Below are 24,634 nucleotides of genomic sequence, written 5' to 3' on the forward strand. Positions count from 1 at the left end.
TGTACTGCTGAGTAACAGAATTTTTATAGCTTTTGTCTTTGCAGTTGTTCATAAATTCTAGTCCATCCCAACACTAGAAATATTGATGAATTTGGATGTCATTCCAAAAGAAAAGGCCTTACTTCCTCAGCTAAATAAAACTGTGTGCCTTTAATCAGAATACCCTTTAAACCAAGTTTAATTTCCAAAGGAAAACTGAACTAGTTGAGTTTATTTTACTGCTTTACAGACTAAGTTAAATTATATTCAGTTTTAGACATTTTAAAATGATACAGAATTTCAAAGCGCTCTTTATGAGACTAAACCTTTCCTAAAGCAATCCTTCAGAAGTCTCAGTGAAGCTCATGTTGTACATAGCATCCTATCTCACCACTTAGAAGGGCAAGACACATTTAAACATAGCTTAATTCTCAGCAGAACTGGGCCTGAGCTTATTTATAATCAGCAAGAAGAACAGCACCTCAGCTGGCTACTCAGTATTTTCCAGTTATTAGGAAATTTGTTTACTACCCTGGAAACTCACACACAAGTCAGCTCAATTTTTTACTCTATCTTCTGTTTGGACATAGCTTCAGTGTTGACAAAGAAGCATTGTATCATACTATGTGGGAATTAAATTCTAATGCTACTGATACAAGTGTTCTCCAGACTTTACAGATTGCATACTCCGCTGCATTCACTACAAAGACAGTTTCAATAACACTATGCAAGTAACTTATTTTAGTACTGGGGAAGGGAAATCACAAGTAAGCTACATAAAGAAATACCTTACTTTCTACTATTAATTTTTGTCCACATTTATTTATGAGTAAAACAAACAACAAACATTACAGCGAAGGAGACATTCAGGCCAAGATTTAAAAGAAGAAAACAGATGCCTGGATAGATTCTGAATTTAGGCACCTCAAGATTGCTGACAAAGTACACAAAAATAAGTGAAAGTCATGAGCATTTCAGCAGATTTTTTTAAGTGCATTTCAGTATTTATTTAGATGTTTAAGCTCTCGCACTAGATTTTACAAGCTGGTGAACACTGGCAAAATTATTTCTCCCACAGAACTATAACCACACATTCCCAAGACAGTATAAATATATGGTTGAACTAACATTAATACACATCACCATTTTATCAATTACATAATAAAACAAATTATCAAGTATCCAAATATTAAGTTACGCAGCTTGAAAGGCATACAAAATATTACAGAGGTCTGCCCAAGTCATAGCAGAAACTCAAGAAAAACAAGAGAAAAAAATAAAAATCACACTTTCAACAAAGCAATAGTTGGTAAACAACTTTCAATAAGTACAGTAAAAGAAACTACAAGATTTTTCAGAAATCCTCCAATTAAGAATTTTTAGCTACAATAACAAAGCATTTCTACGTTTTAAAAAAATATTTACTAAAGTAAAGGGCATATTCTATACTTCCTGCACAAGACAAAGGCAACATTTTACTAGAAATATTAAATAGCCCCTCCCAACCTTTTCAGGCCCTCTGTTAAGTTGCACATGAAGTGCCAACATTAATTTTACTGTAAGGCTTTTTGTCTGGAGACATTAAAGACTTGTGTGCTTCTGTACAATTTAAAAGATTTTCTATATGAATAACCAGAGAGTAATGATTTGTAAAATGGACAGGATCAGGTAACAGAAAAGTACAGATGCTGGGGTAAAAAGTTGCTGTAGTTCATAGTATTAAAAAGACAAGACTGTGCAAATCCTGATAATTCTAGTGCGATTGTGGGAGACAAAACATACAGTGAGCAGGCAAGACTACCTTAGAGGCCGTATTCTTCCATATTGAAATGACTGTAGAAAAAACCCAAAAGATAGTAAGGTCCAGATAAGCTGGCAGTTCTCACATTATCACAACTATGATCATTTATAAGGAAAAACATGTAGCTGATATGCTGGGTATTTTGGCACCTAATCTCTACAGACCGATTTATTTTAGTACCCCAATTTTTAGTAGTTGAAACTAGGTGGGTAAGACTCAATGGCATGATTAAAGGATAGCTGAACTGAATTACATAATTAACAAACAAGGAGACAGCTCAGAAACTGGGTACAGCAAAAACATTTACTGGGTCTCCAAACAGATGGATATTTACCTAAACATAGACATTGCATTTCTACTAAGCCTTTAGCCTATTAAATACTCCTAAGGAAGCTTCCTTAACTACTAAAAAAATATCAGACTGATGTCTTTGGCATGCAGTCTGCTTAATTCTAGTTTCCATCCTTTATTCCCAAAGAAGTACTATAGGCTGTTGAGCTTTACTGAATACAACAATTATTTCGGTGACCATTGGAGTCTTTAAAGCGCAGACGCATCTTGGGGCGGTATTTCTCCAAGTACAGAAGTTGCTTGCTGTTAAAAGCTCCACGCCGCTTCCTAGACAGAGGAAAAAATATTTTAAACAGAATATTAATCTACTTCCTGGTGAAATAATATCACTAGAGAAAAATATTTTTAGGTCACTTAAAACCAATTATTAATTTAAGACTGTAACCAAAATAAGAATAATTAAAATATAAGTGCCAGGAAAGAGGGTGGTAGCTTCCTTTCAGAAATACCTTATTAGACTACAGGCTCAAAGGAGCACATAACATTTTAGACAATGTTTTAGCCTCTGATAGACACAACCCAAACATCTTATATCTTTAGACAAAACTTCAAAAGGAAGTTATAGAGCAGATGTGAGATGGTAGTCTTAAGAAAGCTGAAGTTATTCAGTCTCTTGAAATAATTATGAGGAATACTACAATATTAAGGAAGTACATAAACATTGTAACTCCCCATAATAAGAAGCTGAACAGAGATTGAGCTTTCTTGGTTTTCACACACCAGAAGCGTGTGAAAGAAGGGTAAATTTTTGTTGATGGTTTGGAATATCTACCAGGCTTCCTACTCTTCAGTTTGTATACACCAGCCTGTTAAGATATACAAGCTGAATTTAATGCTTTAAATGCTTGGCAACTATGCAAGAAGTTATGTTGGTACTGTTTATTTATGAGCTACAGCTTCTTTATAATATAGTTGAAACCTGCAAAATTAAGGTGCTGAGACTAAAATTGTTCTCATTCCACTTAGATACATTTGTTAAAAATTCCACAAAGAAATATTTTTCTTTGATAGACTACCAGAAAAGACTAGGAGGAACCATTTAGCACACTTTGATCCAATACAGAAGAAAGGATCCACAAACATGAATGAGTGTTAAGTCTAGCTAGCAGACAGAACCTACACTTCAAAAGTATCCTCTCTCTTATAAGTATAAATAAAGATAACCCTGCAGATGTAACTGAATGTTAGTGGGTTATTTTTGGGGTTTTTTTTAAACAAACTGGCTCAAATAATTACTTACTGATTCTGGTTTCCACAGGAACAGAAAATACCCATCCCACAGACCAAGTCCTATACTTGCACTATGTGTGTTAGAAAGTTCAGATGTACTAAATATCTTACAGAAAAAGAGTAAAAGACAACAGCATTCAGAATTTCCTTTAGTGCTCAAGGATGTATTAGTGTGTTAAATCTTGGAAACAGCTAGACCAGGGGTCCTCAAACTACAGCCCGCAGGCTGGATACAGCCCCCCAGGGCCCTCAATCTGGCCCCTGGTACTTAGAGAACCAACCCCCCCCCCTTCCCCCGGGGGTTGGGGGGGGAACCAAGCAGCCGCAGATGACTGCCTGCCACTTCATCCGCACACCGGCCCCCCGTTTAAAAAGTTTGAGGACCCCTGAGCTAGAAGTTAGCTTCATACTTACTGTCTTATGAACTGCACTGCATCTTCATACTTCATTCCACATTCTATCAGCGCAAGAGCAACTAAGACTGGAGCTCTGGTAAACAAAAATAATATATATATATTCAGTTTAGCACTTGCCAATGCATACTTCGGGAAAAAAAAGTTTACTTTCCCCAGTTCTCTTTTCTGTCCTTCCGTGTATCTGATGTTTCTTCCCCAGGGAAGAAAAGAACACAGGCAAAAGGCATTTCTACATTAACTGAACCATTATACCGTCTGTTTTTGAGCTACCTGTCCTTATTAAGAAGAGTTTTAATTAACTTTAGCCAACCTTAGCTTTGTTCACCTGACTTTCAGTACAGAAGAGGACAGCAGGAATAAAATGCAAGTAATCTTTACCCCTTTGTTTCAAAGCCAACTGAGTCTGGAAAAGAGTTGCATATGGGTTTCTATTCCCACAAAGAAGCATCCTTAGAAGCAGTCAGGACTCCAAAGCATGTCAGAAGAGGGGTCAGGCTCAACAGAAAACTCACAAGTCTTAGAACTAGCGTCACAAATTTTAGGAACAGTTGCAATCCACAGGCTGCTGCACACCCCTGAGGATTTCCTTGCTTGCCACAGTATTCTTCTTCTGACAGAATACAGTTTTCAGTTGGGAAAGCTTTGATACAAATCAAACTCAAATACCTTAGTAATTTATGGCTAAAAAAATATCAAGATGAGCCCCCATTCCACACACGAGCAACAATGTGCATCTAATAGCCAGCTTAGGTGGTTTTCTATGTTCAGGGATTTAAAAAACCTTATATGATAAGAAGCTGGAATCTTCTTTTCAACTAGTTAACTGCCCAATTTTGAGCAAAAATCCAACAGCTATATCAACAGCCAAAGCAGCCTTCTTTTGGTAGCGTTCACCACTACAGTAAACTTTGTTATGTGTGAAGCCATAATGCAAACAGTGGATAAGCCAGGCTTTAGGACAGCAAGACACGAAACCTCCATTTTATATTGGATATGCTGAAATCCATGGCTAGAATATGGCAACTGCTTTTTGAGCAGGTCTAATTCTCAGGTAGTCTAGAACAACAGCAGCAAAACCATTATGTTCTCAGAGCTGTTATTTTGTTTAAGACAGTGGCAGCAGACAGAGGGAATGGGGCTGAAGAGAATATTTAGTATTATCCATAAAAATGTTGAGCCACAGTGTTAAGAGATGAATCAGAAATGGAGCTTCGGGACTCCGGAGAACACTCTTCATCCCTCAAATACGTGGTAGATGCAAGTTGGTCTTCATGTGCCAGAACATCCCACTTGTAACCATTAGCCACTAATGATACCTTGGTACAAAGAGACTGGCAATACTGCTGAAAAGGAGATGAAGAGGAAACTTACAGGTGGGTCACTAAAACCCAAATGCATTAGAAAGACATATAGAGAAGAAATCCATAAGACAACGCAGCAAGACAAAAAATATCAATGGGACACTCATTCATATACTTGGTACAGGAATATACTTGTTTACTTCATTCAGCAGTTTTTGTGCGAGAGCTGTGATAATCGCATCATCTGTGGACTAAAATGCCTTTAAGGCCAATATATACATACGACAGTTTCCTGCTGTTTGAACTACTTCTAAGGTCATTCCAATACTGGATATGTGACTATTTTACATTTGCCTCAAACTTTTGTACTAGATCTTAACAAGTCTGACCGGGGATGGCAATTCAACAGATCTTTTAAAACTTTACCTACCTTCCAAGACCAGCAACACAGTGTACAGCGATACAACAACCAGGTTCTTCACGAAACTTAACTTTAAGGAGGTTTAGCCAATCATCAACAATCTGGTTGGATGGTGGAGCACCGTCATCAAAGGGCCAATCCTAGGATATAGGAGAACACACAAAAGAGCTGACTGCCAAGGGAACTACTCAAGGTTATGGTTTTCCAACAGAATAACCATAGCAATATTACGAATATATTCCTTTCAATCTGTTTGCATTGAGCAAGTGGTTTTGTCCAAAACCAGGTTTTTTTCCTGACAAGAAAGGATGTCTATTCAGCTTTTGCCTCCATCACTGCTGGAATACACTTGTAGAATTAATTAGGTGGTGTGAAAAGAAAGTTTTTTTGGCAGGGGGTGGGTTATTTTTAAACTCTACTTCTACACTACTTACCAAAACCTGAATGCCTTCTTTTTCCACCGGAGCAGTGTCATAAGTAGCTTCACACACTCTTACCACTGTCGTAACACCGTATTTCTTAAGTTCCTAGGGAGTGAAAAAAAACCTGCTGTAAAGAGTAAATTGATTTAATTTACTGTTTAGTTTTCTCAACACGTTAGCTTATTAACTCATTCCACATTTTTCAGTAAGTACACTCATGCAAATGTTTGCCACCCTGCATAGAACACAGAAAGCTGAAATAAATTAAACCCTGCGTGCTATTGCGAGATACCTTTAAGCTCTTCTGCAAACATAGCTGAAGATTTAAGTTTTGTTATGTTGGACCAAACTTTTTTCTTTTAAAGTCAGTTCTAGATATTGATGAAATAATTAGTCCATCTCCAAAAGACCATTCCTTTTAAAGGAACAGGAAGCTTCCTGGTTTGCAAATCTACATGCTTCACTAGGAGTTTGGAGGGGTTTAGAGCTTCCCCTTCTCTCCCTCTACTTGAAACAGGTTTGTAAGGCGTCTTACTGTTTATGAGCACAAGACAATAATTTATTCCAGCTCCTGAATTACCATAACTAGAGAACAATAAAAATTTAACTTTTCATTTTTCTACTAGCCTCAATTTAAAAAAAAACCAACCACAAAACCAAACAAAAAAACCCCACAGTCACTCTTCATCCTCCCTGCAATAATTCATCATTCACACTAACTGTCAATGGTAGTGACTGAAACATAACCTCAGCATACTTCATCTAGTTGTGAGATTATAACAGCAAACAAATGCTGTATCACTGTATTTCTTGTACATTATCCCACACTGAATGCAACAGAGGTATAATACACCTAAAATATTAATGCTTAGACCTTACAAGGAGGTAACTTTGGAGGAACCTCCTGTTAGCATACATGCATACACTTCTAACTGTGCATTTTATAACTCCAACATGCCAGGTGCAAGGTTTAGATCATAAATTCACATATTGGCTATATATGCCAAACCACAATTTCAGCATGTACCAAAATACTTAAAAGTAGCTTCAGCAGCTCTGGATGCAGAGCAAGCCTACCACCACAAACTTCACTCAGGTAGACACTGACACTCAGAGGATTCTCTTAAGCTACACTAGAACCATGATGTGCTGATACTGAAAGGAGATAGGCAGTGAAAGCATATTGCAATCCTGTTATTTGTTCCTAAGGTTCTAATCCACAATGTACAGTGAATTATTTTCTTTTTACTCACTATGCAATAGGTGCAAGGAAATGTTACACCACTTTAGATGGATCTAAATGTGAGTCCCTACTGCCAGATAATTCCTGTTTGCAGATATAAACAATGTACTAGACAGTATAATTATTTCTTTGCTTCATGTTCAGAAGTACGTTTTTGTGAAGGCCAAACTATATCTGAATAGATTTGTTCGTAGGTCTTTGAAACATGGCATCAGTATTTGAAATAAGTCAATGTACGTATGAACAGTCTCAGTACCTCTTCATATGGCTTCCACAGCTGTTATCAATTAGTAGAGAAAGAAATTATTAATATAGCATGCTGTTCAGGCAGTAAAAAAGTACATCAGTAAGAATTCTGTCCTGGCCTTACCTCAATAAATTTGTTTAAGGTTGCATTGGTTGGATTGTGTGTGATTAGGAATCTCATGTTCTTGTAAGTGATTTCCACAGGAGCTGGGCGGTTCATTCGGGCCATATTGATTTAATTAAACATGCAACAAGATTATGAAAGGATTCAAAAAAAATTCTAATACAGAAGTGATGTAGAGAAACTGAAGTCTACTTCACTATACTCCACGTGAAATTCTCAGTGCTTGGAAGTATGAAGTTGGGAGCAATGGGAAATGAAATGAACCTCCTAACAAGAAGCAGCAATTCTTCAATCCAGTAATACTGAGGCAAAAGAAAGGCAGTGCACTGAGGTTTACCCCATCCAGGTCTGAATTCTGTTGTTAAATGCTCTGCCAATTTCAATTCAATACTTCTTATCCTGGTCAACCACTCTTAGGGGGGCTTCTTGGTGGAGTAGTAATGAATTTCTACAGTTCACTTGTCTGCATAGAGGTCGTGCTGTGCCTGGCAGTAGTCTCCACTGCCCTTCAGAAACTCCATAAATGTGTGACCAAGAACACCACAGAACTGCTGTAAAGAGAGGAGAAAAAAACCACAAAACACAAACCATGAGCACAGGTGGAGCAAGGTTATTCTGAAGACACCAAGCATTATAAAATGAAAAAAATAAAACCAGAACAACTAAGTAGTTTCACAAGGTTTATTTCATAATCTAAGAATCAGGTTTGCATAATAGAGTCGTGTTACCTTTCTTAGCAGGGAGTACTTGAAGCAACCCTATATGGAAAGTTTGTATTAACTAAATTTATTTTCAACACCAAAACTTGAAATGTATTAAAATACCAATTCAAATGTGCTAAACACACAGAATTGCTATAACAGACTTACTCTTTCTTAAAAGCGTGATTTTTTTTTAAAAAAAAGTTATTTTCTGGCTGGGACACAGAATTATCAGTTCTTTGCCTTCATAAATCTGGTTTCTAGCAAACAGAAGCTGTAACTTCATTGTAGCAATGTTCAGATTTTTTTTAAAACTCCAAACCAGCTCTATGCATCCATCCACATATATCATCAGGGCAATCATACACAAGAAAATAAAGGGAAAGAGACAATATTTCAGTGGTCTACACTCAAACCTTCCCATTCAAAGCAAACCAGCAGCCTGTGCTGAAAAGCTTCCAAACCATGAGGAAAATTCAAAAAATCAGGTCCTAAAGACAACTGCACAGTAAGTCCTGATTATGTGAAGACATTGGCTATTCTTTACCAAAGGGCCAGAAGACAAAGCTACATGCAAGTAAGTCACAGTTACTAACTGCCATCTAGGATTCCGAGTCAGACCAAGACTCCACCACAGGCACTAAACCATCTACAACTCTAACAACGATTAGCATTAAGCAGAAGTCACAACAGACCAGCAGTCTAATAATTGTTGAATTTTCTAAGCAGTATAGAATCACAGAATAGTTTGGGTTAGAAGAGAACTTCAAACGTCATTTAGCAGTACGGGAGTTCTTTAAGTGAACTACAGTTTAAAGAACTGCAGCAATGTTTTATGTTGTAGACATGGCTTTGCTCCATTGGTAAATCCAGAAGAGAGGAAATTCAGTAACAGAGTAGTAGTATCAGAGAACATAAAAATCATTGAGATTGGACTGTAGCAGATGAGTAGAACCGCATCACAGTGTTGCAAAGGACCTTTAGAAAAAGCAGACCAAACACCTCCAGGCATCCTTTTCATGTTTTCAGACAGCTTCTGGGTAAGAAATGTAAGGATGTGCCTTAATCACAGGCACAGCTTGCAAAAAAACCAAAAAAACCCTCACCACCACCACCCCACCCAACAAATATGAGAAAGAAGTCAGCAGAAACAAACTAATTGGATGATTTCACATGCACTTAGCTGCCACTACAAAGACAATACCATCACCGTTTCTGTAAAGACCGTAGGATTAGGTTTGCCAGTTACTTGCAAAAAAAAAATTCAGTTTTTATTTCTGATAATTTGAGGGGCAGCGAGAACTCTAAAACTAATAGGTGTGAAAAAGGAGTAAGAAGGATCCTCTGAAGTCTAAGGCAACAGAGTAACAGGAACCAGTAGAATTCAGACTCGCAAGAACTCCAAGAATTGTCATCTGACACACCAGCCATACCCCAGCAGAAGAAGGTAAGTATGCATTAAAAAGACTCAAGACTCCTAGGACCAGAGCTAGCGTACACCTAAAATAGCAACAACAACAAAAAAGAATCTAAGATAGCTTATTTAAAGTCAATTTCAATTAGCTTAAGAAGCAGAACAGCAAAAAGGGACAGGGCAGCTTTAAGCAGATACAGCTGCACAAGCTCTCGTACTGCTTTTTGCATGTACTGGCAGATCTCATGTTCATTTCTATTTAAGATTGCTAACAGGAATCATAACCTGTCCTTTTCCCTGGTAGAGAATGAGGGAATTTAAGCTGTCAAAAACAGAAAAGCATGCAAGTGAGTTTGAGGAGATAGAATGGGGTCAGAAAAAAAAAAGTAAAGGTAAGGGTAAAACACAGACCTTTCAATCTGGAAGATGGAGATTTTTGGGAATAAAGAATGTAGAGTAATTGGAAACAGTTAACATACTGGGGCAGGTAGGAAGTAAGAAGTAAGGAGGATTCATCCAGTCTGGCAGACAGGCTGCCCTTAGTACACAACTAGGACTACTCAATACAGTACCAGACAAACTCATAATGGGGGTAAGGAGGAGGTCGGGCAGCACAGCATTAGTTAAATAATAAATCCTACTTTTTTAATGCAGACTGTTAATCACATCTAGAGACTGGATGCACAGTTCAAATTCTTATACAAAGGTGAAGCAAGTACATTATACAATGTTAAGTTTGAGTTCTCTGTGTAATTAACCCCCACAAATGAATTAATTCTGTTAATACTGACTTAACAGTTAGCAATTAGACACATCAGCACCTTACTAATTCACACAACTAAGGACTTAACCAAGCATGCATTTGAGTCTCACTGTTTGCCTTGGCAACTGCTGCTGCCACATTACAAAGGAGCAAAGCTCACATTTTCCTTTGATGCCATCACTTCTCACCCTTGCTAGCCAGAAAGCTCCACATGCAGAGCAACTCCTTTAGGCAGCAACACACTGTACCATCCCAAGACAGCTCTGCCAACCCAATTTAGTTCTGTTCTGGGAGTCAAACGAAAATTAAAGACAAGTAGTACACTGTCATGCTGTTTGTTATGGCATTAAGCCAGAGTACAAGGCTTCACCTATCCTCAGCAAAAAGACCTGGAAGACAAAAAATCGGCTGTAAAGACTGTTGCAGTAATTAAGATCACCTTGGGGCTTAGGGGGAACTCAAATGATGTAAGCAACTTTTGAAAGGCTTGGAAATACCATTTTAAAATTACTGTATGGTCTCAGTTAACTGCTTAGTAAGTAAGCTATCAACAAAGTCAAGATAGCATATGAAAGTGTAAGGCTGCGTAAGTAAAACTCCAACGCATAGTATTGTATGCAGAAGTTTCTTTAGCAGAAAGACACCAACTCATCATTTGTACCATCAAGTTGGGTACTCCACCGTATTCTTTTCAATTTACATATGCGTTTTCCTTAAGAGTTTTGGAAACAGCAGCTGCAGTTTCTATCAGTAACAGAAAGTCAAACAATGTTTAGACTGTTAGATCCATCAAAACAAACTTAGAAAACAAAACTAAGGTTAATATGCCTATTAAGAGAAGGTATCCCATCCAAATCATGCTAGTGATAATTGTACAATCTACTACCATTTATGCTAGGAGACATTAGAGCATAGTTTATTCAAGCAAGAGGAAGACATCTTGAAAAGAAAAGCTTTAATTCATGCCCTTCTTCGGGACAGGAAGCTAAACTATCTGTCTTCACTGACAAGCAGATTCACATGTATGCTAATTATGGGTTTGAAAAATGACCTGTCTGGTAAAAACCGCTTATGAAAGTAATCTTTTAGATCATTACTGGTATGTGGAAAGCAGAGAGGTGTAAGTTTATCCCATGCTGCTGACATTCTTGTTCACAATGCTGCAGCATCTTGAGAAGCATGTGAACAAAAGCACTGATTTATACAGTTACATAACAGTTTACCTTCAGAAAACATGCGAGATGGTTCACACTTGCCCAATCCACCTGTTCTGACAGCAGAAACATTTATACCCAGAACCAACTATGTGGTGGTGTCACGTTCTCTGAAGTCAAGACTTGCCACACACTCACCCAACGAAACCACATGATCAAAACTAGAAAACTAACAACATTTCATTACAATTTAAGAACACCTACAAATAAATTAATTATTCTAACTTGCTACCCAACAAAAAGTTACTGAAGGACAGAGGAACAAATACTCCTGAATTTCTCTCAATACTCAAGGCCTAAGCAGCAACTGCTAAGGCAGAGAAGGAGGAGTGGGCGAGTAAAGGGCACAAACTGCAGAGCCATTATGCAAGGCAGAGGCACACTTTCGTTGGGTATTGTTGACAAGATGCATCTTCTATCTACTGGACACATGAATGCCTTACTATGATACCCACCGTGATAACACTACCTGTTTTGGACCACAGAAAGCGACCCAAGGCCTCAGAAAATACACTGATGTATCACAGATGGGAGATTCCAAAGGCTTATCATAAATTTGTTACAACATGCTCTGTCAAGGAAGCATTTTTTTGTGGTTCAAGTACACACAGCTTACGGGGAAGAAAAAATTATCTCAAAATTTCCTGTATAACAAGTCAATGCAACTTCCAGAGATGATGAAACTGAGGCCATGTGACCGTGTTCCTAGTTCTTCTGCTTGTACCATGAAAAAAACCCAACAAAACCAACCCACGGAAAGAAGCCTTAACAGGTATCAGGGAAAATACGATATCACAGAAGCCATTCCATACCCTTGTCTAATGTATCCTCTGGAGTTTCTGAAAGCAGTCACTCTCAAAATTACTGAACACTGTCACTACAGCAGCAAACTACGTAAATCCTGTCATTGTACTCAAAAATTATTCCATTACGTTTTAAACAGTAACACAAGAAATTTAGCGTACGCATGCAAAGACAGTTATTGCTGTATTTTATTGTGTCTAATAAAGGTATGAGTGCCAAACAAGAGCTGGATCTGTGAAGAAAGCTGTAAGGAGTTACTGACTTACATTTAACACAGAAGTACCTCTTGTACTGATCTGATAGAATGAGTTTAAGTTTTTTTAAATAAGGTGACAATCTGCTACTAGTTTAGAACTCAGTCATACCCTGAATTGGGCATTCTTGGTTATCTTTAAAAGAAGTGATCACATACAGTCAGCCTACACACCGGATCCAACACTCTTCCGCAGCACATATTCTGTTAGAACAGGAAGGTTTCACAAGACAGAAGTTATTAGATAAAGCTGAATTCTATTTATTTACTACCTTACTGACACTTCTAGTTTTGGTAAGACAATGACATCCTTCTCCCTTGGCTCCTGCTATATCTGTCACTTTTCTTTCTCACTCTCATGTTTCCTCCCATGGTCGTGCAATTTCTGTATTGCTTCTTCCACATTTTCCCCTGAAATGATTTTGTTCCTGTAAGACAATTTCAAACCTCTTTGCTGTTCCATCAATGGAATAATAAGAGTTGACATTTAAGTGTCTTCTTCAGGTGTTTTGATGACAGCTTTATGAGATTACAAGGAGACACGGCTCATACTTCTGAGTCACTGGTTTGGAAAGACTCTGCAGATGCAGGTAGACATATTGGAAAGTTGTCTTCAGAAGCAGTAAGAAACACCAGACTCACAGGACCCTAGCACCGGAGAGACTGCATTTGTCAGCTCATAATATCTGCAACGTGTGTAGCTGGCTACCAGGCAGCAATCGAGACCCATGCATAACCACCAACCCCACCTCTACTACCACAGATTACCCGATTTTGATGAGGCTTTGCCTTTCTTGCTTCCCTGCTTTTGTAGGGCATACTACCATCGGCAAGCCTTGCATTGCTTGTACTTAAATACACGCTGTGCTTAATGGTTATAGATGGTAGGCAGCACAGAAACAGAGATTACTAAGGGAGTTCAAAAAAACTCAAAACGCACACATATGAGGAAAAGCAAAAACTTCTAACGCTGAACTGTGACGCACCTCCAGAAGGAAATGCCTTCCTTGAAAAGCCAAATGCAAGGTCTTAAAAGCAGGTTAGGTCAAAATTCAGGTACTTCGCATTCGTGAGCTTCTGGGGGTCGACAGCATACTGTTACAGAAACATCCACTTCCACGTGTACTTCAAAATGACTCCTCTGCGGACTTTTTCTCCCGTTGAGGAGCCATCTAAAAGCCCAGCCTCAACAAGGCCGGCTGCATACGGGAGCTCGGGCGCACCCCACCTCTGCTGCATCAAGCTCATTTCGGAAAGGACTCACGTCCTCGCTCGCAGCCGGCTCTGACTGCCCGCCCGGGCACGCCGCAAACAAAGCGGCCGCCCGGCTGCCCTGCCCCGGCGGCGGCCGCGCACGTGGGGCCGCGGCGGGGGCGAGCGCGGCCGCCCCAGCCAGCCAAGCCGGCCGCCAGCGCCGCACCACCGGGCCGGCGGGCGCCCACGGGCAAGCCCCGGCTTGCCCGGAAAGCCCCGAGCGCCGCGTCAATCCGCCGCGGGGCGCCGGGCCCTCGGCTCGCCCGCGTTCCCCCAGCGAGGAGACGCTGTCCCGGCCGTGACACCGCCCCGCGGGCCCAGCCGTCGCCCCAGCTGCGGCGGTCACGGGTTCGCATCACGCTTCGATCAGGCTCTCGACGCGGAGCCATCTTGTCCCCCGGAGCCGCCGCCCGGCCCCGGCCTCCCCCCGGCAGGGGGCTCCCGGACCCCGCCGCCGCCGCGCCACCGGCCTGACGCGGCCCAGGGGCGCGGGAGCCCCGGCTGCAGGGGCGGCTGCCCTTCCCGGCGGCTTCCCGCCCCGGCACGACCCGACGGACGCCGCCAGACCGCGGCGCGGGGAAGGCCCGGGCGGGTGGGGCCGGCGGCCGCCAGGCTCACAAAGCGGCTTTGTGCCCGGGCCGGGCCGCTCAGGAGCCGCGGCCAGGTCGCCCCCTCCTACTCTCCCAGCAGAGACGGCGAGAAGGGGCAGTGGCAGCCCAGAGCAGGAGAGGGGCTCCGGGGGCGGGAGGAAGGCCGAGCCGCGCTGCGGGCGGGCCGGTCCGCCTCCCTTGCGGCACGCCTAAGGGGAGCCGCAACCCGGCGCTGCGAGCAGCCGCCCGGAGCCGGCGTGGCCCGGGCAACAGAACAAAGAGACAACATGGAGGAGACGGGGGAGGGGGGCGAGGGCGGGGGGGGGGGGGGACGGGACACAGGCGCGGGAGCCGGGCACAGGCGGCGGGGCGTACGCCCGGCGGGGCGAGGGGCTGGGGGACACGGACCCGGGCGCGGGGGGGCGGGCAGCACTCACAGGAATATGGTTACTCATTGAAGACTGTAGCCTGATCATACAGCCGGGGTGCGGGCGCCACCGCCGGGGGCAGGAGGAGCAGAACCAGGAGGACGCGGAGGCGCTGGAGGCCGCGGAGCTGCCGGAGGGGGTTCGGCGGCGGAGCGGGGATGGACCATACAGCTGCGGCGGCGGGCGGCTCTGCGGGCTGGCGCGGAGCGGACGCGGCTGCACCGGGAGGGACACTCGGCGCCGCCTCCCGCACAAGCGCCCCTCAGTCACGCACGTCAGTGACGAGCGTCGCGCCCGTCCAATTAGCGGCGCCGCCAGCGCGTCCGGGGCGGGAGCGAGGCGTGGCGCTGGCGGGCCGGGCGGAGGCGCGAGGGAGCCGAGAGGCGGAGGCAGCCGGCGAGAACCGGTTAGTGAATGAAGCCGGTGGCGGTGGGGCCGGGGAGGGGCGCGGCGCGGCGGGGGCAGCGCGGGACGCGCGGGCGGGCGCGGGACCGCCGCCAGGGGCCGGGCCGGGGCTGGGCCGGGGCCGCCCTGCGCGGGAGTCCCGCCCGCCGCGACTTCGCCGGGAGGCCCCTGGCGCAGCCTCCGGCTCCTCTAGGGGCGGCGAGTTCTAGACTCTTCCCCGGGCCTCCGGTGCAGGGCGGCCGGCTGGCGCTCCGCGGCCGCTGCAGCCCGGCTGTTGGCGGAGGGGGATGCCGGAGGGCAGAGGCCCGGCGGGGCAGAGGGGAAGGCGGCGCGGGCAGGCGGGGGGCGGCGGGAGGGCCGCTCGCTCGGGGTGGCGGGGCGCGGGTGGCGTATTGCGGCCCGCCGCCGTCAGGGGCGCAGCGCGGCGCCGGCCGGCGCTCTGCACGCGTGGTAATTCCCAAGCCCTCCGCGCTCGGGTTGCAAAACCTCTTTTGCTTGTTTAATGCTATTCGGAAGCTCTTAATGCGTTTCGTTCGCAGATTATTCTGCGCTTATAAGTCGAGATAAAAACCGTGATTTCTGGTTTTACAGATGGGAGGTCGGCCCAGTAGGCCAGAAGCGGTGTGGGACACAACATGGACTCTGCCGCCCCGTCCTAGGGAACGCTGCCTGCCGAGGCCCGGGGGTTGCAAGGCAGGCTTCCCGAGGTGGGACCCGGCGGTGGGAAACACCTGCGGTATCCCTGCCGTCTGCAGCTGAGGGAGACGGGGGAGCCAGTCCCCAGCTGGACACCGTCAACCTGGAAAACACCTTAAAATGTGGGTCAGCGCTAGCTTTATTAAATAGTAGGCTATTTTTAGCTTCAGTTAGTCTGATACTGCCCTAGTTATGTTTAAGTGGTTAACCCTTTCTTCTGCACGTGTTGTTATTGCAACTATACAGATTACAAGAGTCTGCAGAAATTGCTTTTTTTATCTCAAAAATAAACAGTTCTGAATCTCGGCCGTTTGTGTTTGCTTGTACAAAGGCATGGCTGGTTTGTGGTTTTGCCCAAATTTTAATTTTTTATAACCTGCAGAAACCATGTTTTGTTCAGAGGAGGTTTCCATGGTAACTGACGCTAGAGTTGTTATTCAGAACATGTCAGAACATGTCTATGTTACCTTGCACTCCACCTGGCTTCAGGTGCGCATAAGCTAATTTCTGACCAGGAGCCATGTCTCCGCTAGGATAGTATAATTAGCTTATCTGGGCTGTGCTTATTTACAGTTGCCTTATATATTTATTGACTGACTCAGGGCACACGTCTGGTGAACTTGCAGCAGTTTCCACTTCTTCATTTAAAACTTCTTGAAAATGTACTCAGAATCCTGTAAAATAGGAAGATGATCCCAAGGTAAATGGCTGCTTGGAATATGGTGTATTTGCCGATGGTTACAATATTAGGAAGGTTTGCCTGGGGCAGGGTGGGAGAGAGTCAACACAGCTTCTGTCTTGTCAATAAAGCTTGAGGAATTTGCTCTGGATAGAGTTCTGAAATGGATTAAACAGCTCTTTACCTGCTTTAATCCATGCTGTTGGTTTTTGGGGGCTTTTTTGCTCCCAGCAATGCAAGCTTTTGTTTACTGTTTCATTGCACATTAAACTGATTAGGATTTTAGGATCAAATTGCTTTCTACTGCAGCATCCTTTCGGTACTGTAGCACAGTAGTTTACACTGGAAATAAGAGTCATTGGCAGTTATTTGTAATTAGATACCCTAAGAAGAAATGATTTAGCTCAGAAATATTGTAGTCTAAAACCACATGTTGTTTGGGTGTTGGGTTTTTTTGAGGAAAGAATGCCTGTGTCATTTTACCTATTTAATACTGATTTTTATTATGATAGTCTCTGTCTGGACCCCCTAGCTGTGATTAATTATGTCACACTAGTTGGCACGTAAGGTGCAGTTCCTGTGTCTTATACTGTGAGAGGACAAGAGATACTCGGAGCGTTAGAAGCAGACTGCAATACATGGTCTGCTATTTCATATAACATAGGACAAAGTCAAAGATGGGAGAGATAGGCAAGTGGATAGTTACAAGGTGCCAGCTACTGAAGTGATGAACCAAGGTGGGTTGAAGGCACAGAAACTAACAGAAAGAGACAAGACCCCTGAAAAAATTTAAAGGTAAAAAAAAAAGTTGTAAAGAGAAATGTGTGGTGAATTGAGAAGAGACTGATATTAATCAGTTTGTGAAGCAAAGATGTGATCACCACCATTGTTGTGGTATTAGGAAGATTAATATAACTTTTATGATAAGAGGCTATAGTAGGAAAAAATTTAAATATATTTTTGAGGCAATATGAGTCAAAAATAAAATTTGGGCATAACCGAAGTGTCCAGCCCTTACGTGCTTGACTATTATCAATATATTTGGAAAGTTTTAATAGGAAGTTGTGCATTAAACCAGTCAATTTAAAGAATACTGAAGTTTCAAAAAACCAAATGATAAGTTATACCTTATAATTACTGTCTTTTGTTTTATAAAACCTGCTATTTTGTAATCTCTGATAACTTGGCATTGCCTTGTTCTCTGAAGTACAATAGTGAAAAAAAATCTCCTTTTCACTTTCTTTATGTAAAAGTCTACATACTTCATATGCTTTCTTAGACATTTTTGCCAAGAAGAGGAATCCTAATAAAATTAGGAAGCAATGTGCTGTCCATGCATCACTTTGAAGTGGTTTGTTTTAATTTCTTGCTAGTACATCTGTTCTGGTTTGAGAGTGCTGCCTCTATGATTCATGAAAGCTAAACTTTAAAATATTATTTTTATGTTTGAAATATGTATCTTTATGTATCAACTAATAGAAATGTTTCTCAAAGACTAAATAAAAATACTGATTCTTAATGTGCTTGTGTGTTGCAGACACTTAAATTCTTAAGTCCCTATAGACAGAAGTCGGTTGTTCCTGACATTCATCTGAATCTGCTGTATCACTACATGCGCGTAAAAAATCCAAGCAATTGTATACCAGAGAGACATAATAGAATCTGAATTTAAATTGTTTGGATATAGTTTCGCTGCGTTTATGTGGGCTAATCCTATTTAAAATTTGAATGGAATAGGGAATTTTACATAGTTATTGATGCCATGTCCATACACGCTTGAGGGTTTGCTGGGTAGATCTTTGATTTGCTGATATTGACTTAGCTTTTTTGGTAAAATCTCTGAAGGCTGTATTTATGCCCGTGTCATGCCAATGTTTAAAAAGGTGAAGTGTGTTGACTGTGACCGGGTTAGACTCATCTAACAGAAAACTCACATGATTAATCTGATTAAAACAAAAAAGAATTAAAGGATAATAATATAATTAATGCAAATCAATGTAGTTCTAAGGGAAATAGTTATTGTAAAGAAAGCTGACTTAATGGCTTGATAAGGTTACGAGGTTGGCATTAAGGCAACTGTAATGCCGTAACACACACTAAATGTCCATGTTTTCAAACAGTTTTATCAAAGGAGTGCAATCAAAGATCACTGAAAAAGACAAGTGTGACTGGTGCAAAAACTAATGGATAGCATGTAACAATGATGTCGACACAGTTGTGCAGAATCACCTAGATTGTTTAGTAACTTGTCTTCACTCAGACGTGTTTTAGTACAGACACTTGCAAAGTCATGCAGCTAGAAACAGGAACACAAGCAAGATTTGTAAGTTTTTCAGAAAGTTTCTGTTACTCTAAATAGGGTCCAGGGATTCTAATGGACAAGTAAGTCAATATGAACTCCCAGGGCTGTGTTATAGTAACAGTAAAAATGACCCTTACGTGATCCTAGATATATAGCATGAAATTGTAAGGAGGAGGGATTTTTATTTTTAAATAGCATCGATACTATTGAAATACCATATGCAGTTCTGTTGACCACAGACTTCTCAAGTTACCTTATTTTTTGATATTAAAAAAACAACCATATGTCTGGAGCTTATGTGTGGCATTTTTCATGTGCCCTGTTACTCCTGCCTTTACACTTACTGCTCCTACTCAGCCCTTCTTTCACTCTTCACGTTAGGTTCAGTGCCATGGTGTTTCTCGGATCCTACGATCTGGGTTTTGGGTGAACAGGGTGATGGAGTAGAAGCAACTGCAGGACAGCGTTAATTGTTTCTGTACACAGCCATGTCTTAGTGATGTCTTGGTGAGAATGCAAAGCTGGAAAAAGTGTTCAAAAACTGGAAACAGTAAAACATGTAAAGGACTCCCTATTTAACTCAAAAAGTAGATCAGTGGTATCTCACAAGGGAAAAATACAAGCTTCTAAAAGTTTCCTAATTCGAAGAGTAAGGTGGAATGGATGGTAAAAGGCTGGCAAATTCACGTTATGACAAATACAAGTTACTGGCTTCAGTAGAGTCACTGGGTGAAATTTCATACTGTGATGCAAAGGAGGTCGTAAACTACAAAATACAGGTTTTCACATCTTGAGGTAAGAATTTAATAGGAAAAGGAGGCTTTTAATAGAAGATCCTTTATTTGGGTTTTTTTTAGCTAGTTCAAACTCCTCATAGTATTTATATTGCAAAGGAGATGTATAATGTCTTAAATTTTGCCTTACCTGGAAATAGTAAATTTCATTAATAGTTACAATTTAAATGAGTGCTGCTTTATGTTTCTCCACTGATGATAATTTCTTTGTGTATATGAAATTCTAAATAACTTAGTTTCTTGCTCTTGTCAAATTTTACTATGTCAGCTTCATTTCAGTGGCTTGGTCTTGTTTATTCTCCACTCTGGCATATTTTCATCTTTATTGTTTGATGGATGTCTTCAGTCAAAATCTGTTTTCAAACTGCTTTGTTTTGTTCAGTCCTTTAAAAAGTCTCATGACTGTTTAATGTTAGTTCATAGGCAGACTTTGGCCTGTTTGGGAGACTGGTTGACAGAGTCCCTGAGAGACAGCCCTGAAGGGTCAGGGGGTCCAGGAGGGCTGGACATTCTTCAAGAAGATAGTCTTAAAGGCGCAGGAGGGGCTGTCCCCATGTGCCAAAAGACAAGACAGGGAAAGAAGACCAGCCTGGCTGAACAGAGAGCTTTGGCTGGAACTCGGGGGGGGGGGGGGGGGGAAAGGAGAGTTCACCACCTTTGGAAGAAGAGGCAGGCAACTCTGGACGACTATAAGGATGCCATGAGGTTATTCGGGGAGAAGACTAGAGAGGCAAAAGCCCAGCAAGAATTCAGGCTGGCTACTGACATAAAAGATAACAAAAAATGTTTTTACAAATGCATTAGAAACAAAAGGAGGGCCAAGGAGAATCTCTGTCCTTTATTGGATGGGGCAGAGAACGTTGCCACAAAGGATGAGCAAAAGGCCGAGGTACTCAGTGCTGTCTTTGCCTCAGTCTTTAATAGCAAGACCAGTTACCCTCTGGGTACTCAGCCCCCTGAGCTGGAAGACGGGGATGAGGAACAGAAGAAGTCCCAACAGTTCAGGAGGGAATGGTTAGTGACCTGCTGCTCCACTTGGACATGCATCAGTCTATGGGGCAGGATGGGATCCACCCAAGGGTACTGAAGGAGCTGGTGGAAGAGTGTGTCAAGCCACTCTCTGTCATTTATAAATGATCCTGGCTAACCAGGGAGGTCCCAGAAGACTAGTGGTTAACCATGTGACACCCATCTACAAGAAGGGCAGGAAAGAGGATCTGGGAAACTACAGGCCTGTCAGCCTGACCTTGGTGCCAGGGAAGTTTATGGAGCAGATCATCCTGAATGCCATCACATGGCATGAGCAGGACAACTGGGAGATCAGGCCCAGCCAGCGTGGGTTTGTGAAAGGCAGGTCCTGCTTGACAAACCTGATCTCCTTCTACAAGATGACCCACCTAGTGGATGAGGAAGAGGTTGTGTATGGTGTCTACCTGGACCTCAGTAAAGTCTTTGACACAGTTTCCCACAGCATTCTCCTGGAGGACCTGGCTGCTTGTGGCTTGGATGGGTGTACTGTTTGCTGGGTTAAAAGCTGCCTGGACAGCCAAACTGGAAGAGTGGTGGTGAATGGAGTTACATCCAGCTGGTGACAGGTCACAAGTGGTGTTCCCCAGGGCTCAGTACTGGGGCCTGTTCTGGTTAATATCTTTATTGGCAATCTGGACAATGGGATCAAGTGCACCCTCAGCAAGTTTGCAGACACCACCAGGTTAAAGGGGGACTGTTGATCAGGAAGGCTCTGCAGAGGGATCTGGACCGATGGGCCGAGGCCAATTGCATGAGGTTCAACAAGAAGTGCCAGGTCCTGCACTTGGGTCATAACAAGCCCCAGAAACGCTACAGGTTTGGAGAAGAGTGGCTGGAAAGCTGCTGGGTGGAAAAGGACCTAGGGATGCCTGCCAACAGCCGACTGAGCATGAGCCAGCTGGGGTGGCCAAGAAGGCCAATAGCATCCTGGCTGGTATCAGAAACATTGTGGCCAACAGGACAAGGGAAGTGATTGTCCCCCTGTACTCAGCACTGGTGAGGCCACGTCTCAAATCCTGTGTTCAGTTTTGGGCCCCTCACTTCAAGAGGGATGTAGAGGTGCTGGAGCGTGTCCAGAGAAGGGCCACAAGGCTGGTAAAGGGTCTGGAGCACAGGTCTTATGAGGGGTGGCTGAGGGAACTGGGTTGTGGATGAAAGGAGGCTTAGAGGGGACCTTATTGCTCTCTCCAACTACCTGAAAGGATGCTGTAGGCAGCGGGGGAAGGTCTCTTTGCCCAGATGACAAGTGACAAGTAAAGAGGAAACAGCCTCAAGCTGCACCAGGGGAGGTTTAGATTGGATATTGGGAAAAATTTGTTCACTGAAAGGGTGGTGAAGCATTGGAACAGGCTGCCCAGGGAGGTGGTGGAATCACCATCCCGGAGGTGTTTAAAAAATGTGTAGATGCAGTTGGTGCTTAGGGATGTGGTTTAGTGATGGACTTGGCAGTGCTGGGTTATGATTGAACTCAATGAACTTAAAGGTCTTTTCCAACCTAAATGGTTCTATGGTTCTATGTTTCTGCCCTGTGTTCAAGTTTCACTCAATAGTGCAGTCAAGAAGCTTGTTCTGTTTCCATGGCCTGGGCCTGCTCGGTCACAGCATACATTTGAGCACTCCACGGCTGGCATATAGCACGTAAAGAACCCTGTTGTAGTGGAAGATTCATGAAACAGACCTGTGCTTTGTGCTAGAGAGGGGAACCTTTCTGCTGTGGCAATTTCTGTGCTGATGTGCTGGAGCTGTATTTGATGTGTTTGTGGCTTTGAGTGGAATGAAGTGGTTGAAGAGTGGTACAGTATTAAGATTATTACTGGAAATTTATGTGTGTTGCTCTAGCACATTATCAAAACTGAGGCTTTACAGTGGATTCTTAATATTTGTTTGGTTTCTTTGGTCATGCATATTCATAAAAAATTCTCTGAATTCATTATGAGGATTTAGCACAGACCTTTTCACCAGTTAATGTAAATGAGCACTTCATGTGCAATGTGTAGTGTGCTAAAGGTTTCTGGTGTAGCATCATGATCTTGGGCTGGATCTTGTCCTTGTGATTTAGTGATAATGAAAGTTGTTTTCCATTTTCATCTCCTAAAAATGCTCTTAGAAGAGAAGGTAATTTCAGTTTCTTTGTAGTACTCTGATAAGATGCATTGGCTGTGGACTGTTAAAGGGAGTAGAAAACTACTACTGATGCTTCACAAATGCAACCAAACATTGAGAAATGCTTTTTCAGTTGTTTATTGGGAAAATTCAGTGAATTCCTCATGTTGTTTCTGTCTGTTCAATAAAACATTTGTATCTATAATGTATTTTATGCCCAATATGTGTTAAAACTTTGGAGATCTGCTAAAGAATGATTTTTCATGACTGAAGAAGTCATGATCTTGTATGGACACATGCTGTAATCATCACTTGGCAGGTTTAACATTCATAATTGGCACTTAGGCAATATATAATCCAAGTAGATGGTATTTCAGTATTACAGGAGTAATCCTAAAGATGAATCATTTAAAAAAAATTTGCACAATGTTGCTCACAAGTAAGGTTTTTGTGGTTACGTGCTTTTACAACAAATCTACTTGTTTATTTCTATTGAAGTAATTAAGCCTATACATTAGGAAAGTTGGGCCTTTTTGATTTCATTTAAGTTGGATTTTCTCCAGACACTCTTTTTGGAACAGTCCAATGGTCTGACAGTCTGGATATATCACGGTGTTTATCTCAGCAAGCTGTTCGAGCTGACAGCCTGGGGGAATATTTCCTTAAGATATGTTCGAGGGAGAACAGGGACAACAAACAGAGCGTTTGGCGCTAATAGCACTTTCCATATTTGCTGTGACTGTGTATGTAGGAAATTGTGGTGTAAAGATGCTATACAGCTGCTGTTACAAAACTGCGGTCTAATCCTGATATTTTTTTTTGTTACTGTCTTTCAATGCTACCCATGAAGACTGCTAAACTGGTACTTTAATAATAATATCTTTGAGATTTTAATTGCAATTACAATAGCATACGGCAATTACAAGGACTTGTAACTATTCCCTTTTGAAAAGTTTTTTTGGGTAAGTGTGAAAATTCATTTACGTTTTTGCTCTAAAATGTTAACCGCAGATTTTGTTGCCTTGCGCTGTTAATGCTGTAGCCAAAACTAAACAGCGATCTCTGCTCAATCTGTTCAGATTACTGCAGCTATCAGCCACTTATTGCCTGTTCAGCATCCTCTCCACACTACTCCTGATTTTTCCCCTCCGTTGGTAGGGAGACATGTTCATTGATGTTTTTTCTGGGAGTTTTTTGTGCAGCAAAATACCAACAAATTATCAAGACAGGAAAACTTTACAGGTCCACTTGTATAACTCACTGTGTTCTTCTGTCAACTGATAGGCTGTACTGCCCCTCAACTCAAAGCTTGTCTTGTCATTTACTGATGGAATTTCATTACTGTTAAAAAATGTTGCCTTTGATTTAATTCTGAGATTTGAATTAAAAAATAGAAGATAGAAGCCAAAGCTGGTAACAAGAGCTCTGTTGCAGTTCTATTCCATGCTCAAATAGAAGCTTATATCATTAAATGACAAAATTATTATACAGGAATGAAATTTAGAACATGTTCTAGAAATAATATATATTATCATATTTTCTTGTCAGGCATACATGTCCTTTTGTTACTTCCTTGCTTAGTAAACATTTCTCTTTTGTATAGTACTATAATCATCAGTGTATTAGAAAAGATACACCTGTACTCAATTTAACAGGAAAAACAAATCACTT

At 42.2% G+C, this 24,634-nt stretch overlaps 3 protein-coding genes across 3 annotated transcripts; 1 reads left to right on the forward strand and 2 right to left on the reverse strand.

Moving 5' to 3' along the window:
• Positions 1-781: 781 nt before the first annotated feature.
• Positions 782-7,675, reverse strand: PTP4A1 (protein tyrosine phosphatase 4A1). Its single transcript, XM_027809175.2, has 5 exons — positions 7,535-7,675; positions 5,934-6,026; positions 5,509-5,639; positions 3,776-3,850; positions 782-2,398 (listed from the first exon to the last, which is right to left on the reverse strand). Exons 1-5 carry the CDS (start codon positions 7,637-7,639, stop codon positions 2,281-2,283), a joined length of 522 nt encoding a protein of 173 aa, XP_027664976.1. The 5' UTR covers positions 7,640-7,675; the 3' UTR covers positions 782-2,280.
• Positions 7,676-7,945: 270 nt separating this feature from the next.
• On the reverse strand, positions 7,946-15,212 carry LOC129736335 (uncharacterized). The gene is made up of 2 exons (XM_055713969.1): positions 14,965-15,212; positions 7,946-8,085 (listed from the first exon to the last, which is right to left on the reverse strand). The coding sequence occupies exons 1-2, from the start codon at positions 15,001-15,003 to the stop codon at positions 7,990-7,992; spliced, it is 135 nt and encodes a 44-aa protein (XP_055569944.1). The 5' UTR covers positions 15,004-15,212; the 3' UTR covers positions 7,946-7,989.
• On the forward strand, positions 15,114-18,254 carry LOC129736334 (uncharacterized). The gene is made up of 2 exons (XM_055713968.1): positions 15,114-15,361; positions 15,952-18,254. The coding sequence occupies exons 1-2, from the start codon at positions 15,114-15,116 to the stop codon at positions 16,244-16,246; spliced, it is 543 nt and encodes a 180-aa protein (XP_055569943.1). The 3' UTR covers positions 16,247-18,254.
• The last annotated feature ends 6,380 nt before the right edge of the window (positions 18,255-24,634 follow it).

The sequence above is a fragment of the Falco cherrug genome, chromosome 6 (genome assembly GCF_023634085.1).
Source record: "Falco cherrug isolate bFalChe1 chromosome 6, bFalChe1.pri, whole genome shotgun sequence".
Lineage (NCBI taxonomy): Eukaryota > Metazoa > Chordata > Aves > Falconiformes > Falconidae > Falco > Falco cherrug.